General features: G+C 40.4%; 2 protein-coding genes across 4 annotated transcripts in view; one reads left to right on the top strand and one right to left on the bottom strand.

The window, feature by feature from the left end:
* adcy6a (adenylate cyclase 6a) overlaps positions 1-6,120 on the bottom strand; it is an 80,508-nt gene extending 74,388 nt beyond the window's left edge. For 2 of the 3 annotated variants that reach the window (XM_062540728.1, XM_062540726.1), the window contains exons 1-2: positions 5,914-6,120; positions 4,969-5,081 (exon numbers count right to left, since the gene is read on the bottom strand). The gene's annotated coding sequence lies outside the window, so the exon portion shown is untranslated. The remainder of the gene's footprint in view (positions 1-4,968; positions 5,082-5,913) is intronic. The other variant, XM_062540725.1, reaches the window with a different exon arrangement.
* Positions 6,121-13,748: 7,628 nt separating this feature from the next.
* The window catches only part of cacnb3a (calcium channel, voltage-dependent, beta 3a), a 29,209-nt gene continuing 23,726 nt past the window's right edge, over positions 13,749-19,231 (top strand). Inside the window, exons 1-2 of the mRNA XM_062540723.1 lie at positions 13,749-13,877; positions 14,772-14,864. Coding sequence (XP_062396707.1) covers positions 13,797-13,877; positions 14,772-14,864 — 174 coding nt within the window. The 5' untranslated portion in view covers positions 13,749-13,796. The remainder of the gene's footprint in view (positions 13,878-14,771; positions 14,865-19,231) is intronic.

Raw genomic sequence — 19,231 nt, 5'->3', positions numbered from 1 at the left:
AGGTACACATATGATACGATTTGAGGTACAACTCAAAGGCAGAGCAATTTCACCTAACCAAACCATATATTTTCTGAAAGCTTGTCAGTTATAGATGTGATTTAACATACATTAGAACATATCCCACCTTCCTGCAACCTTTGGACAACATAAATCTATACATCATTCTATTCTGCATATTGGCGAACGAGGTACACACATGATACAATTTGAGCTCCAACTCAAAGGCAGAGCAATTTCACCTAAAAAAAACAATATATTTTCTGAAAGCTTGTCAGTTATAGATGTGATTTAACATACATTAGAACATATCCCACCTTCCTGCAACCTTTGGACAACATAAATGTACATATGACTCTATTCTGCATATTGACGAACGAGGTACACATATGATACGATTTGAGGTCCAACTCAAAGGCAAAGCAATTTCACCTAACCAAACCATATATTTTCTGAAAGCTTGTCAGTTGTAGATGTGATTTAACATGCATTAGAACATATCCCACCTTCCTGCAACCTTTGGACAACATAAATCTATACATCATTCTATTCTGCATATTGGCGAACGAGGTACACACATGATACAATTTGAGGTCCAACTCAAAGGCAGAGCAATTTCACCTAACCAAACCATATATTTTCTGAAAGCTTGTCAGTTGTAGATGTGATTTAACATGCATTAGAACATATCCCACCTTCCTGCAACCTTTGGACAACATAAATGTACATATGACTCTATTCTGCATATTGACGAACGAGGTACACATATGATACGATTTGAGGTCCAACTCAAAGGCAAAGCAATTTCACCTAACCAAACCATATATTTTCTGAAAGCTTGTCAGTTGTAGATGTGATTTAACATACATTAGAACATATCCCACCTTCCTGCAACCTTTGGACAACAAAAATCTATACATCATTCTATTCTGCATATTGGCGAACGAGGTACACACATGATACGATTTGAGGTACAACTCAAAGGCAGAGCAATTTCACCTAACCAAACCATATATTTTCTGAAAGCTTGTCAGTTATAGATGTGATTTAACATACATTAGAACATATCCCACCTTCCTGCAACCTTTGGACAACATAAATCTATACATCATTCTATTCTGCATATTGGCGAACGAGGTACACACATGATACAATTTGAGGTCCAACTCAAAGGCAAAGCAATTTCACCTAACCAAACCATATATTTTCTGAAAGCTTGTCAGTTGTAGATGTGATTTAACATGCATTAGAACATATCCCACCTTCCTGCAACCTTTGGACAACATAAATCTATACATCATTCTATTCTGCATATTGGCGAACGAGGTACACACATGATACGATTTGAGGTACAACTCAAAGGCAGAGCAATTTCACCTAACCAAACCATATATTTTCTGAAAGCTTGTCAGTTATAGATGTGATTTAACATACATTAGAACATATCCCACCTTCCTGCAACCTTTGGACAACATAAATCTATACATCATTCTATTCTGCATATTGGCGAACGAGGTACACACATGATACAATTTGAGGTCCAACTCAAAGGCAAAGCAATTTCACCTAACCAAACCATATATTTTCTGAAAGCTTGTCAGTTATAGATGTGATTTAACATACATTAGAACATATCCCACCTTCCTGCAACCTTTGGACAACATAAATCTATACATCATTCTATTCTGCATATTGGCGAACGAGGTACACACATGATACAATTTGAGGTACAACTCAAAGGCAGAACAATTTCAACTAACCAAACCATACATTTTCTGAAAGCTTGTCAGTTATAGATGTGATTTAACATACATTAGAACATATCCCACCTTCTTGCAACCTTTGGACAACATAAATGTACATATGACTCTATTCTGCATATTGACGAACGAGGTACACATATGATACGATTTGAGGTCTAACTCAAAGGCAAAGCAATTTCACCTAACCAAACCATATATTTTCTGAAAGCTTGTCAGTTATAGATGTGATTTAACATACATTAGAACATATCCCACCTTCCTGCAACCTTTGGACAACAAAAATCTATACATCATTCTATTCTGCATATTGGCGAACGAGGTACACACATGATACAATTTGAGGTCCAACTCAAAGGCAAAGCAATTTCACCTAACCAAACCATATATTTTCTGAAAGCTTGTCAGTTGTAGATGTGATTTAACATGCATTAGAACATATCCCACCTTCCTGCAACCTTTGGACAACATAAATCTATACATCATTCTATTCTGCATATTGGCGAACGAGGTACACACATGATACGATTTGAGGTACAACTCAAAGGCAGAGCAATTTCACCTAACCAAACCATATATTTTCTGAAAGCTTGTCAGTTATAGATGTGATTTAACATACATTAGAACATATCCCACCTTCCTGCAACCTTTGGACGACATAAATGTACATATGACTCTATTCTGCATATTGGCGAATGAGGTACACACATAATACGATTTGAGGTCCAACTCAAAGGCAAAGCAATTTCACCAAACTAAACCATATATGTTCTGAAAGCTTGTCAGTTTTAGAAGTGATCTAACATACATTGGAACATATCCCACCTTCCTGTAACCTTTGGACAACATAAATCTATACATGGTTCTATTTTGTATATTTGCTGAAAGGCAAAGCAAATTCACAGAAAATATATGGCTCAGGTGGGACATGCCGTAATTCATATGAATTGACATCTAGAGGCTATAGGCTTTCAGAAAATATATGGTATAGGTGGTCAATTCAGCTGACCCTTTATAGTATAGGCCAAAATGTATCAGTTGTACAGATGGTTTCTCGACGTACAATATGGGCCTATGTACGCTTTATGATCAAAGTCAGTTGGCTAGTGGGACATACCTTAATTCATGTGAATTGACATCTAGAAGCCATAGACTTTCAGAAAATATATGGTATAGGTAGTCAATTCAGCTGTCCCTTAATACTTTAGGCCAAAATGTATTTGTACAGTTGGTTTCTCAATCTACAATATGGGCCTATATTTAGCATACTAAACAACCATATATAGCAAAACCACAGTAAAAGTTATGTAAAAGTTAGGTGAAAGTGATGCAAAATACCTACCAATTGTCTTCTGTATCCACCTGCTGCAGTAGACCATGATGTGAGGATGCGCTCCATAACACAGCTGTTAATGGAAGCAAGGACTGAGGTGTCAAGGCTAGCATGCTCCTCTTCAGGAAGTAGACAAATGAGTAGCAGTATGACACTGCTCTCCTTTCTGTGAGTGTTCTGTTGGAGTCATAAAGGCTACAGTAATGAAACCCACACATCAGGATATCAGGAGCAAGGATCTGTGAAAACATGATGAAATGAAAACAAAAAAAAGACATCAAGATACGTATAGAAACATTGCAGGACCATCATCCCTAAACAACACATCAGGACACCTTCCTTTACTTTTTCATTTTTTTTTTTATCACTACTGCAATTCACATATATAGGTGAGACAAGGGTAAAACTGCAGTGGGCATTTATTCAAATACTGGAGTAGCCTAGGCTATTTGTAGTTCTTATGCAGGAAAATAATACAGTAGGCTACTTTGAACATTAAAAGATGCATTGTACTACGTAGTACGCTGAAGAAATGCACTATTTTTTAAAAAACATTATTTCAAACAAAAACAAAACAACAACAACAACATTATTACATGTTTACCCCACATGGCTTGCTCTCGCTCTATGCATTTCCGCTTTTTTTGTGGCTACGCATGTCACATGACAGCAACCCACTGATCTATAAAGAATACACACATAAAGTGTTCTATAGAACAGTGCAGTAGCCCATCGCCCTCTGTTCTTCGCCCTTTCCCGAGCGTTTACATCTCTGTCCCGTAGCAGTTTAGATTCGATTACACATGCCTGTCTGATAACTTTTATCATCACTCGCTTTATGTATGGCAACATTGAATAAACGACGTGCTATATCATTTTGTAATGTCAATATAGCTCAATATCATAATACATGCAATTAAAATGTCCATTATGGCCATGCCAATGCAAGAAACATATGCGAAAATTAAATGTTCTGTTTCTTACTGCAAGCTAGCATTAGCTGTTACAGGGTAAAATTCTAGCTAGCTACTGTACCTACATCACACAGAAAAGCATAGATCTAGATGTGCAGCCGTAGCCTAGGCTACTTGTCACAATATGTAGCCTAATATAAGAGCTGAGATGTTCATACACATTATATTACCACGCAAAAATCATGTCTGCTATCACATGCAAGTTGCGACCAACTCACCTTGCTGTCGTCTTCTTTTCGAACTTCGTTTCAATCCGTAGCTGCTCGGACAATTTCGTTTGATTCGGCTGTGCCCGTGTAGGCTGGGCTGCGTTGTTCTCCATGGCCAAACAGCGTACAATAAGACGCTAAAAGCCTTAAATGCGTAAAATGGCACGCCAAATAGCTTTAAAAGTGGCGTATCATTTTACGCCAAGCCGTGAGATCACGTTGTCACGTGTTTCATTACAACCATTGCTACGTGACTTTGGTATCCTCGCTAGCTAGCGGTTCTAGCATGCTGTGTTCCTCTGGGACATTTGCACGACATTTCGATCGGACAGCAGCACGCTGGTGTTATATAATGCAAATAATGCTTGTTTTGGAGCATCCGCACGTCGCCGTTATTAATCATAATGCCTGCTCCAGGTTTGTTCTGAGCGCCAGTCTAATTAAACGAATGCCATATTCTTTCATACAAACGGCAGAATTATCAGTCACATTTAAGGCGCTGCAGTCATTTCGAATTTAAATGCATTAACATCTGCTGTTACATAATTCCATCACTTTATCAATACATTGGATCCTAATCTGCAATGAAATCTACCATTTCGTGCATAAGCCGTGAGAGGCTATCGCATCGCCCGCACTTACACACTTGGGTTACATAACAGTGTCTGTTCAGTATGTGTGTGTGTGACTACCATATTATGGTTCAGAGCAGTGACCATTTCGATGCTGTTACAGTAACTGTGTGCAGTTACTTGTACAACGCAGCATGTCACACCCGACTGCCAAATACATGTCCCGTTCTTTACTGCAAATGAAAAGGAGATCGAATTTAAGCATAGCCTGCTAGGCCCACATAAAATGGAGTAGTTTTCTATACTGAGAATATTTCGAGAATTTCAGTGAACCATAATCTCTACAATTGCATACATTCCTACGCATCAGTCATCACGTCTCTTTAGGTTAACACTTTATTAAACATGCTATAGCGTAGGACCTACCTACTACTTAGCAAACCAGCAGTGGGCTAGTGTTATTTCAGGATATTTTCCCAAATTACATTTATTCTGAAATCGATTGTGACCCACAGTCTGTTTATATTAGCCAGACTTAACCCAGGACTGTTCGACCTTTGCGATACAGCTAAAGAAGCAACAACAGCAGCAGCAGCGGCGGCAATGACCGTGCTAACGGGAGTCATTTGACTGCCTTAACATGAAACCCTGGAAAATTGACCACACTGCAAACAACATAGGCACTGACATTGATGTACACCCAACAATACATAATGTCGATTTCCTGTCTGTATGAATGTTAATGTTGATATTCCACTGAAATTGTCTGCTAAAACTAACTGCATCTGAGCTAACGCTGCATTACACCAAGATAAGGTTGAACGCAACACTATGGACCCTCAACAGGCACAGACTTCTAATGTGCCATGACATGACATCTGATTATCCAAAACGTATGCTACAATGGAATAATAGACCGCCTTCTTCGTAGGCTACAGTACCCAAAGGAATGCGATAAACAAACATTTTGACGCGATTTCACCATCCGCAACTGCATGACTACAAGCCTACATAAAACATGAACACACATAAGGACGCTTCACCCTGGGAAGAAAACTGACTCACCATTTGCATCTCTCTCCTCCTTCAGAATGAAATCGCTGTCGACAGAAGACAACCAAGTGAAAGATTCTACCGATCCCCACTCGGTGTCCTCGCTGTAGTTTAGCGGCGGTGAGGTTCTTCGTGCACCGAGGACGAGGGGAAGGATACGGAGGGCCACAAATGTAAGATACCGCTCTCCCGTCGTTTTCTCCCTGCCTCTCCCCCCCACAGAAGCGCCGCGCACACACACACATAGACAGCAGGCTATCACTCTTTTGAGAATTCAGGACTCCCCCTAGAGGTGGTGATCACACTACTGTAAATTATGTTTTATCGATCTGATTTGTTCCTTAGCCTGCTGTAGTTTGTTGTGTAGGAGGACTGGAACACGGAAAAGATATCTAGGCCTGTACGCTATAGTGTATTAGTGATAATTAAAACGCATGATATTAATAGTAGGCTACACTAATCATCCCAATGATATGAGGTATGTGTTGTGACTAAATGGACATGCAGTAGGCCTAGTAGAATTAGCAGTGTGTGTGTGTGTGTGTGTGTGTGTGTGTGTGTGTGTGTGTGTAGAGGGGTGGGCGTGCACACAATGCCAGTGTTTTTTTCTTTTTAAAAGGTACCAAGAGAGGCTCAAGAAGAGTAGCTGTGTGCACATCCCACCTTGCAGGTGCAGGACAAATGGAGGGTAACTATGGAAGAAAAAGTAATGTCCGCAACACTGATAAATGCTCCCGGTTTGATATTGAAAAAAGTGCAACGTTTCGACCATACTGGGTCTTCATCAGGCAAAGACCCAGTAGGGTCGAAACGTTGCACTTTTTTCAATATTACTGTAAACCGGGAGCATTTATCAGTGTTGCGGACATTACTTTTTCTTTCATACCAAGAGAGGCTTCCATTGGTCTATGTGTATGGAAAGAGAAGCTGCTAGAGGCAGATATTTAGCTCAGGACAACTCTGTTAAACTTTTTGCTCAAAGTCAAGTATGAGTGAGAAAAATGTGTGTGTGTGTGTGTGTGTGTGTGTGTGTGTGTGTGTGTGTGTGTGTGTGTGTGTGTGTGTGTGTGCGTGTGTGCGTGTGTGTGTGTGTGTGTGTGTGTGTTTGTGATGATTATGCTTTATGTATGATATAATATAATAATAATAATAATAATAATAATAATATACCAATTAAGAGATTCCTGTGTAGATATGGCCTTGCTTATGTGACTGTTCTCATGGTTTAGAGCAAAAAAAGTAGGCTGTAGTAGGTACATTAGCACCAGGAAGAGACAGTTATAGATGAACCATTAGGTGCACTGTATGTCTTACTGGATTTATGGATATGGGCCTATGATCAAACATAGTCTACACTTCAAATAAATGAGTCCAAACTGGTCTTGACTCTAGTCACACACATTAAAGTGCAAATATTGAGAACATTTGTTTTTCAATAACCTTTGGTCAATCTTAATTCTTTCACTTCTTACTTTCATCTTCCGCTTCCCACCATTTCTTGACCTGACACTGATTTGTAGCACAGCACTTCACAAGGACTAGACGGAGTGTACCTTGGGGCATTACAACTTTGGCCTGCCTTCTGCATCAAACCACTCAGCACTATTGATAATACAGGTTATAGAGCGGTCTAAATCAAACAAGGGACATATTGTTTTGCACCTTAGTAACATAAACTACCCTAAGAAACACGTCTTTTAATAGGGGGAGAATGTTATAGCAACCAAATACAAGCTTAGATAGTTTTATCGATCCAATCATATAACACTCATAAAGGTGTCAGCTGTTGCCACTGTAAATCTGACAAGCAGCAAAGCCACTTCAACAGATAGAGTTAGAGTACAAGGGTCTATAGCTTTTAGGTCATTCAATTCAAATATTTGTTTCACGCCTGATTATTTATATTTTAGCTAGTATGTTGTCAGCTATTTGTTTCTCAGTCAATTTCCAAACGAAACCTGACTTCTATTCTAAAGCCACAAGTGCACAGAGTACACAGATTGACTGTGTTTTTATGAGCGAAGTGATGGGTGGGAATGGCCGCTTGAGAGAAAACAAAATTGTCAACGATCGTATAATTGTTGGACTGACTTTCCCACAGTCACAGATGGGAGGCACATGGGCACTTGCACGTGGAGCAATCTTCCCGAAAACGATCCCCTAAATAGAGCAGATCATGTCCAAATATTCCAGATTGTGGAACGCACCCACTTCTTAAATAACAGATGACAGAAAGCCAAGCACACAGAAAAAAAAATCAACACAAAATGGTCTATTTCAGTTTATTTATGTTTAGACTAATCTACTTGGAAGACTCAACAGGGTGCGATGTATGATTTGTTTGGACACACTGATGTTTTGTGGAGGACTAGAGCAGTGAGAGCACCAGTATGGCTGCCGTAAGTGTTGATCAAAGATGACAGTTGGTGAATCGCCATGGTACAGCAAAGCAAAAACATTAGAGGTTAAAGTAAATATGTCCCTATTTGTCTAATACTCAGCTGATAAATGGATCTGTTCCATGAGCAACAGGTTGTTTTCACTTTAGCACATACAGTGTTGCCTTAAGGTAGGGGCCTGTCCTCGGAGACAGTCAAGTTACTGTTTGATCAGTGCATTTGCCACACCAAGTGAAACAATGGTCTCAGACTCGCACAGACACAGCAACACACAAAGCACACAGACACACACACGCCAACAAAAAGGGATGTCTCAAAGTGGGAAGTTATTCAGTGTCCTGTAAAGTAACACAGAAAAGGAATAAAATAGGATTCTTTAACTGTGCTGAAAGTTTTAAAGGAAGCACTGATGACCACTTGTTTTTGGCCTCATTGGGTTTTGTCATCATTTCACTTTTTGCTCTTTGCAACACAAAACAGACACACACACACACACACACACACACACACACACACACACACACACACACACACACACACACACACACACACACGTCACTTAACAGACAAACAGAGCCCAATTGTCATCCCACTGTCAGATCCATTCTGTCTTGTGATCAGATGACTTCAGTGTCTGGTGATTAAGGACTGCCAGCTCCACTCCCACCAGAGTGATTGACAGGCAGCCCATCAAAATATGACTGCCCCTATTGACAGGAAGCGCCAATGGCCATTCACACATCATGGGGTGCTTTAAGTGCTACGTCTTCCTTCATAAAGTTGATTTACAGAGTCACTCTCTGGTCTGACACGTTAAACCAATTATGAATACAATTTTAAATAAAAAATAGATGAACATATAGATAAATATATTTTCACACATTGCAGTTAAAATGTGAAAACATTACAATATAAAATAGGCCTAATAATAAAAAGTACAGTTCATGATTCTAGACTGTGCCTCTTTTGTCAATTTCAGCAAATTGCTCATCCCAGTCCTCTCGCTGTTTTTCTATGTGCGCACTCAAAACACCTCAGGCAGATTCCATGTGCAGTATCAACCAATCAACATATTGCATCAGGAGCTCATGGAAGGGAGTGGGAGAGAGAGCTAAAATATTATCAACCTTTTGTCAGAAGCACAGACCACCTTTAAGATGAATTCCGTTTTTGAATTCATATACAGGCTACAGCCCGACTGATATGGGATTTCAAAGACCGAAACAGACTTTGATATTTGAGGATTTCAAAAAAACAATAGGCCTAATTAATAATTAACAATAAAAAAACAACAATTTGCCCGATATTCATTTTTAACAAACACAATGTAAAAATGTGTTTTAATATTTAGCATATGGAAAAGTTCTGATCAAGGTTGGATATTGTATTCAAATAGGCAAAAATGATCTAGTATTGTATTGAAAGGCTCCTATAGAATGAATAATAAAATAACTATTACAAATATTAGCATCAGGTCTTTCAGGTTTCTTTGGCTTGAACCAACCTGCAACCACAACCCTGCTAGAGAACAGAGGGGATGCCTATTTTTTCCACTTGACAAGAGAAATTCAAAAGACCAGGTGATAGTCACAATTTGTGTTTAAAAGGGAAAGTGGAGGCTATACTGTATGTACTAAGTGGCAGAAGTAGGGTGACCACCAACCAGACAACGCTAACCAGGGGAAGCTTGTATCTAAAAGTGAGGACAAATTGGCCAAAATGACGACCCCTACATTTCTGGCCATATAGGCTTATTCCTATGGGGGGGCCCCATGTTCACAGGTTAGAGCAGCTTCACTGCCTCCATGATATCTGTGGTGTATCCTAGGTGTAGCTCAAATCATGCTGCAACTGTGACTCAGCTTCAGAATAGAAAAGACACCTATTTTTTACGCTTGTCATAAGTGGTTCTGTGCAGAAATATTGGGTGACCACCAACCAGATTCTGAAAAGGAGGACTAGTAGTTGAGGACAAAAATGCCGCACCTCGCTTCATTTGCTGTGGAGCATTAATCACTGCTAACAAGCATTGTTTACTGTGGAGCACTTGTATCATCGCTACTTAAAAAGCATTGTAGGCTGTGGAGCACTTGTCAAAAAAGGCAGACAAATGCCCAAAAAAGGAAGACACTCTACCTCGGTCCGGACAGAGGGATAGAAATCCTGATGAATGGACACCAAGGACGCGCAACGGCTAGCCTATTAGATAATTGTTGTGGCTAACTACCTTGGCTACATGTCAGAAAATGTATGAAATGACAGTAGACTGTATGTGTGCTCTGTACATTAAAACACACACACACACACACACACACCCTCACCCCTCATCTTTGCTTCTTTGCCAGATCCCACAGAAACCTTTGCCCAATATAATCTTCCCCTTTATGACTTGCATGAGCTCATAAGTGAGGCCTGCAGGCCATAAATAGCAAAAAGAAGAATATAAGTTGATACAATGTCTATCACAGCATCAGATGATAATACATGAGTTACTATGAATTTATAACAAGTTATAATGCAGTAGACATTGCTGACCGGGAACGCAAAAATAGTGAACATGAAAGGAACACAAACACAACAGGAGGGTTAAAGGATCAACAATGGCAGTTCAAAAATGTCCTGAGTGCACTTTTGCAGATGTTTTAACACAGGGTGACTCCACCACATATGGCTACACCCAAAAACGTTAACAGAGGGCTTCACCCCCTTCCTTCCAAATGCAAAAAGGACCACCACTGTGGCCAGAAATGAGAGACTACCTCGCCTTCCGCCACATCTGTAGCTGAAGAGACAGGAAAAGAGGGCGTTGCACCCTATAAAGATGACAGATCAAAGCGACAGGCAACACAAGGGTGGGGTACCAAAGGCGGAGGGTATAGCCTCAGTGTGGATAAAACCGGAATGCTTCACAACTGGAGTGCGCTATATACATAAAGAGGTGGATCGACTAAAGTTTCATACAGATTTGAAAGTCATGTCATGTGCAAGCAGAGCTGTTAAAAGAAGACACTGATGTAATCATTATGATTGCTACTAGCACAGCGTGTTTATAGGTTTTTTTTATTTTAGTTTATTTTAGTTTTATTTTTTTATTTTAGTCTATTTTTTTATTTTCAATGTTTTTTCGCCAATGATTCCTGTGACACTGATACACCGGGTTGTATGAAACTTGGTGGGCATGAACAGTACATAGCCCCACTAGCTGATAAGGAATAGAGGCTTCTGGCCCCTGGGGACCAACCCGCTGGCACACCAAAAAGCTGGAGTGTAGCGGCACCTAAAGATGGAAATGGAAAAGTCGGCCTCTTCAATCAGCAATATCTTGTGAATAGGTATGACCTACAAAGAATTTGTCTTGTAGGGTCACTATAGATTCATGCCACGTTTCGTGCCCAATTTCAATAGCTGCTTGAACTTCTGTGATCACCATTTGTGGAAATATGGCATTTGTGTCTGCATTAAATTAGATTGTGAGAAGCATATAGTGCACACGCACGCACACAAACACACACACAAACACACACACACACACACACACACACACACACACACACACACACACACACACACACACACACACACACACACACACACACACACAGACACACCCACCCATACAGACACAGTGACACACCCACATACTTGAGCAATGTGTATACAGACAAATATTTGGGAGTTGTCCAAGTATTTTGTCTGTTGTTGCAGACTTGTTTTAGTGAAGCACTGCACACAAATCTGTAGACACGCAAACACACACACACACACACACACGCGCGCGCACACACGCTAACGCATAAACGCATACAAAAGCACACTATGGAAAAGACCTACCGCAAAGCAGTGTATCATGACAGAAGAATGGTGCAATGCAAATGGCATACATTTAGGTGTCACCAAAGAATAAGAGACAAGTTGCAGACTTAGTGAGGTAGTGTACAAACGCTTAGGACCTTAGAGAATATGAAGATGAGTGTGGCTTTAGAGCACATGCAAAATTTGAACATTTTACGGACTTTTAAGCAAGCATTTGAGCTTCAACCATCACTGAGCAACCAATAGGAGAGCAAGTAAGACTTGCGGTTTACAAGGAGTTGAAGCATAAGGAGAGTTCAGAATTAGTGATAGTGAAAGTACACACAGCGTTCACACAGCGATATTGATATAATCAATATCAAGCTTTGTGACAGTGTGTGTATAGTGACAGTGTGTGTATTGTGACAGTGTGTGTATAGTGTATATGCACATCAACAAGTCCTGAATCAGTTGTCCTGATGATTTGAGTTAGAGGAAAATAAAGTTATTTAAAGTAACAATAATGATGCCAATGTTAGCAAGCTTCCTTTTTAAACTGGTATTGGCAACAAGGTGATGCTAGTGAGAAGAGGTAGCCTAGTACACATGTGTCTTTCACATCTTCATATGGAAAACAAGTTGGCTCAGAAATCACCTTGAACCATTTAAAATAATAATAATTATTATTTTGTAATTGTTCACTGTTAATTTAATTTGTATTGTTATTTATGTCGCTTTGGACAAAGGCGTCTGCTAAATAACCATAACCATAACCATAACCATAATAAATCACACAGCATATTTTTGATAAAGTGGCCCTACACCCCATAAGCACAGCGCATCTACTGTATGTCATGAAGTCTAAACAACACTTGGAGTTAAATATTACTGTAACATTGCATCTCAACTACAGTTGCATTATCCATACGTCACTATCTCTTATACCCCTACTGATATCCCAAGCAAGAAAGAAAGAAAGAAAGAAAGAAAGGGGATGAATGCAACAGATATGTCAGATGTTATCAATGTCTCTACCAGTGGAGGGCACTCCAGTTGGCATCATCCACAATTAGGCTATAATTTAGGCCAATATATAGGCCTATAGCCTATATATTGAAGCAGTTTTTAATTAATTTGTTTATTTTCATGCGTTTCTGTCCTCAAGTTTCCTCAAACCTTTGGAACATCTAGCACATTCGTTTAATTTTTCCAAGTCATAGGCTAATGTTAAAAAAAAAAAGGAAACAGGTGGGGTTCCCTTCCATTATAGTGTTGATTTTTCAGGAATAAAGGATCTCCCTATCTCTCTCTCTCTGTGTGTGTGTGTGTGTGTGTGTGTGTGTGTGTGTGTGTGTGTGTGTGTGTGTGTGTGTGTAAGAGAGAGAGAGAGAGAGAGAGAGAGAGAGAGAGAGAGAGAGAGATGCGACGCATATTCACACGGCTGCGCGGACTCTAGCCTTTAGGGCTATTCGCTGCAACAGATACATTGTAGCCTACAGTTTAACCCGTAAACAAAGCGGTTACACCCGTAGCCTATCAGCCGTAGCTTTAATTTCGCTGTGTTGATGTAGACACAAAGCCCCTCTCTTTACCTAAACAAACAGTTCCACTACGTTGCATCCGTCTTATTCTGCATATCAATGTATTTCGTATCACCATTTCTTCCAATAATCCATGTACCCGCCTCCCTGCGCTCCCAAATAGATGGTGCAAGTAAAAATGTCCAAATCTTCCGCAGACCCTCTGTCTGGTGTAGAGACCGGCTCCCAGTCACACTATTTTCAGGTAAGGACATTCTTTTTCTCGAGTATGTTGCCACTACCCGACCAAAAATGGTTAGTGTCGAGCTAGCCTACTTGTTGTAACGAAGGTGTATACAACGTAGTTTCCCAACCTACGCCTGTATGTTGATTGCAGCAACGATGCCAACTCAGCGGTAAACCAACATATGATAAGTAGCGTTTCGCCATAGCAGTGTTAACATCTACTAAAATCTCAGATTTAGAAATACGGAAATAGAAATCATACAGCTGATAGTGTCAACATATTTCAGGATATTTTTGCGACCCATGAATTCCCTGCAACCAAGGCCTTTCTCTTGCTATAGCATTTCCTCAATTCACTGTTCTGGTCTTCTAAATATAACACTAAGCAATATAGCCTAGTCTGTTTTAGTTAGACCAAGCAACTCAGTGTCCGACAAAGTTGCGACTCACTCTGTATTGTGTTCTTGCACAAAGTAGCTTGCAATCGCAGAGTGAATTTACACATTATTAACACGGCTACTTGTTGTGTGATGGGTTTTTTCTTTCGTCTGGGAACTCACCTGTAGCCTGCGCCTGAATAGCCTACCATTGCAACACCATAAAGGATTAGCCGATCATAGAACAATCCAAGAGAGATAATTAATACGAGTAACCTGTCAGTCCTGAAGGAGTTGTACATTTAGATTTACACTAAATCGTGTAGGCCTATATTCTACTTTTAAAATATTCAGAAACAAACGTGTCACTGTAGGCTATTAGCTCAGAAACCAACACTGCGTCTGGAACCATATAGGTTCCCTAACATTTATCATTATGAACCACTAAGCTGATGCATAGACGTAGCCTAGGTCTTGTCATAACCCAGTGTGTCAGGATGTGATTGAATTCTGAGCCTGGTTCTCCATCCCCTTAGTTGCCCAGGAAGTTACCAAAGCGCAAGAGTCGTTTTAAACGCTCGGATGGCAGCACCTCCTCTGACACCACGTCTAGCTTCATCAAACGACAGGTTAGTCTCCTTTCTCTTCATTACCCATGTCATCTGGCGTGATGGCGCGCAAATGTGCGCTGTATTTGATTGACATGCGCAGAGGCTGTGATCAAGGTGATCACATGGAAAGGGGAATATTAGTCTTGTTTTGTTGCTATTTTGTCTGTATAATGTGGTATGGAGTCATGCCTGGTCAATGAAAACCTAGCCATCTTTTTTCTACTCCCCTGGGAGATTTGAAGTAAGCCAGGCTCCCTAGATATTATGAAATACATGTTATTATTCAGTTACTGAATAATTATGACGTTATTTATAGCCATTTCTGGGAAACTGATTCTAGCCAGGCCTTGATGTGCTCCTCCATCATCTGTAACATAAGAGGTTGTGTTTTATTTGCGGCAGTAGGCCAGCAGAGGGCAGTGTTGTTGTTTGCAGCGCCATGTCCGCAAAGGAATACGTTTCAGCCCAGTTTTTTAATTAATGTTTTCAGGTCAGCCAGGCTAGCAGCAGGGAGGGAGATGTTGTCTTATTTAAAATAATCTAGAAAACTGGAGGAAGGGTAAGGGGAGAAAAAAAATGAGGTTGAGATAAACTAAGGTGGTCTGGAGGTTTCTCATGCGCCTCAACAGTCATGCTCGAGTCATCCATGTAACACTCACAATTTCTTGTTTGAATGAGAGGGTAAAACTCAGTTTAAGGCTGTACATTATTAATTCAGTCTCAAGCCCTGAAGGTTCAGCCAGTGATGGTCTCATGCGGTAGTATAGCAACCATACATGCCAAGGAAACAAAGACTGCTCTCTCCAATCATATCCATGAGTAGCCTATGTCAAATTTCTATTTCTAAATCATATACAGTATTCACCAAGCAGTCAGTCATTGTCAGGCATTTTGCGCCCTGGTCATCTTGCACAAAGCAATCAGGATTCTCAACCTCGACAGATTTGCGTTTTCTTCAGGACAGGGCAGAAGTCTCCAGGCTTCCCCAAAACTTGACACGTTTGTGTAGTCAGAGGGAGTGTCTTGCTATACTCTTACCTTCACCATGGCCCTCCATCATGCAGGGATGGAGAGATGTGTTATTAGAATCAGTGCAAAACCAGAATCAACAACAGAAGTTTTGATGTAGAACGGGAGGGATATTAATTGTCGTGCTCAGTTGGTCACTGCAGTTTCAATTTTCCCCCAGAATATTGCAGATGCTGAAATATTCATTAGAGCTATTAGGCCTCTCTCTCCTTCCCATGCAGTTAACTCATTCAAACATCTCCCCTCCCCTCTCTCTCTCTCTCTCTCTCTCTCTCTCTCTCTCTCTCTCTCTCTCTCTCTCTCTCTCTCTCTCTCTCTCTCTCTTGCTTGCCTAACACATTGTTTCTGATTGTGTGGGTCATGGTAGAACAACCACCAGATGTTATGTGTTTAGGCTGATGCAAATTTGGCCTAGATATTGGATATCCCAGTTCAAAATATTAGTTAAAGGCAAATGTGTGAGAATGTTTACAAGCATTTCTTTGGTTCCTTTAAGGTTGCTGCAAATATTTGTAGGCACACACACACACACACACACACACACACACACACACTAACACACACACACACACACACACACACACACACACACACACACACACACACACACACACACACACACACACACACACACACACACACACACACACACACACACACACCGTCTGAAGAGGTAGTGGTAGGTGAACAAACATGAATGAACAAACATTACATTCACCTGGAATGTGCAGCCCTACTTTCAAAACGAATGCTCATCTGGTGTGGATGAACCAGATTTGCACCAGTGCAGGCCCAGTTCTGGGCCAGCATCAGTGGATATCTCAGACATTCACAGCCTTATCACAGGCCCATGTGTATCTACTGTAGGCTACATGATGCCCATGAACAAAACAGAACCAAAATAGACTGCAGGAAAGAGAGACAAAATGACCAAAAGTGGACATCCATTAATTTGAGATATTACTGTAGTGGAGAGTGAGAGATATGTTGGAGTAGATTGATGGAATGAACGAGTAGATTCCATCGATGGCCTTTGATCCAGAATAATTTCTGCTAAATACATGTGAAAATACCATTGTGGCAAATGCAGAACAAAGAAACTTAATTTGCTTTCGCACCGGAGGAACTTTTTTTCAATTCCTAGAATTATGGTTCCTAAAACTCCTTTTTTCGTACATTCGGACAGCTTGAAACTGGGGATTATAAAGTTCCTCTGACAGCAGTTACTATTACTATTTAAGTTCCTACTTTGGAGTAGAGTATTTTCCTGGTGCTTAGGAACCATGGCTGATTTGAATGCCAAGGCTGCAGAAGCTAACCTGACTCTCGCCAGATCCTTGTAGTTTGCTGAGCTTCACACAAGGATCTGGGACCTCTGATGTATTTATGAAGGCGGGGCCTTGTAAAAAAATCCTTGCATGTGATGTAATAAACCACTTGTCCGTTATCTTGAATGACGTGCTAGGCTACTTCAAGCTCTTGCCAAACTCGGTCGGAAGAAGAGTGAAGACATCCTTGCCACCAATAAATGCCTTCAAAACCATTCTCTGTTCATCTTTTAAAGAATGAATACTTGATAGATTAGACAAAACGGTTCAAATAGCAGAATCAATCATCCATGGCTGACAAACAGTATATGCTCAGTACGCAAGGAACTTAGAGCTGCTGAAAGGAAATGGTGTAAATCTGGAGATAGAAATGATCTTAGTAAATACCAGTCTATGCTATCATCTTTTTCATCCACTGTCACACTTGCAAAAAGAACACCACTGACAGCAGAAAACTTTTTTCTACGTTCAAGTCTCTTCTCAATCCTCCACCACCGCCATCAGCTACTTCACTGTCAGCAGATGACTTTGCAACGTTTTTCACTGAGAAAGTTGCTAAGATAAGTGCTCAGTTTGATGACCCTGTAAGAAGGCCTGGTGTTAGCATGATGCCATCATTGGACTTTTTCTCTCCTCTTGATGAGGAAGCGGTCTCTCAACTGCTTCAGCGAAGCCGTCCAACAACATGCCCTTTGGATCCTGTCCCGTCTACTCTCCTGCAGTCTATAGCACCCGCTATTATACCAGCAGTCACACATATGTTTAATGCTTCACTCAATTCTGGAATAGTTCCTTCTTCTTTTAAACAGGCAAGAATTACACCTTTGCTGAAAAAAAGTACACTCAAATCAACTGATGTGAAGAACTACAGACCTGTCTCCCTTCTTCCTTTCTTGTCAAAGGTTTTGGAGAAAGTGGTCTTCAAGCAAGTGTGTGACTTCCTCTATCAGAATAACCTACTAGACCCTATGCAGTCTGGTTTCAAGAGTGGTCATTCTACTGAAACTGCTCTTCTATCTGTGACTGAAGCATTGAGAGTAGCTAAGTCCTCTGCTCAGTCATCAGTGTTAATTCTGTTAGATTTATCTGCAGCCTTTGATACGGTTAACCATGACATTCTCCTTTCTACATTATATGAACTGGGAATTTCTGGGAAAGCTCTTGACTGGTTCAAATCTTACCTTAAAGGGCGCTCTTTTAGCGTGTCTTGGCAGGGACAGATATCAAAGTCTCATGACCTCACTACAGGAGTCCCTCAAGGATCGGTATTAGGGCCCCTCCTTTTCTCTATTTACACCTCTTCTTTAGGTGGGATTATTCGCTCTCATGGATTTGAATATCATTGCTATGCGGACGACACTCAACTTTTCATATCCTTCCCACCTGAGGACTCTAGTGTCTCCCATTGGATCTCTGCATGCCTAAAGGATATTTCAATCTGGATGAAGGATCAGCACCTTCAGCTGTTCACCAAACTCAATCTTTTACTGTAAGATTGAACATTAGTCTGGCGAGGCTGCGTTTCAATTCAAATTCCCCGGAAGTTCAGGCAGGGTTCACCCAGCCTACAGGCTACCTATACTGTCATGCAATAAATGAGAAGAACTTTTACTAACATCATGAGTAATGTAAATAGTTTGTCAATGTTTCTAAATAGCAAAGCTGTCATTACAGTTTTTTACAATCACTTTGCTACTATTTTCAGAACCTTGATGTCATTTTTCACAACTCTAGACACAAAACTCACAACCAATGATCAAAATGCACATTTTTCAAAACTCTAACCCTCTTGGATACAATACACATACAACTTAGATCATTTGTTCATTCAACAAAACTCACCTGTTCAATATGATACAACTTAACATCAAAGTACTACTATTTCAAAAGGCAATTCACACATTACATTTCAAATGAGTGTCTATTCATTTCCTTACAATGATCTAACTATCAATAGGGCTCGGGATCATGACGTAAAAAACTTCGCGGGCGCAGCCATATTGGCAGCTTCACTCCTAAGTTTACTAT

The sequence above is a fragment of the Sardina pilchardus genome, chromosome 7 (genome assembly GCF_963854185.1).
Source record: "Sardina pilchardus chromosome 7, fSarPil1.1, whole genome shotgun sequence".
In the NCBI taxonomy this organism is placed as follows: Eukaryota; Metazoa; Chordata; class Actinopteri; order Clupeiformes; family Clupeidae; genus Sardina; species Sardina pilchardus.
This window is presented reverse-complemented; position numbering and strand designations above follow the sequence as displayed.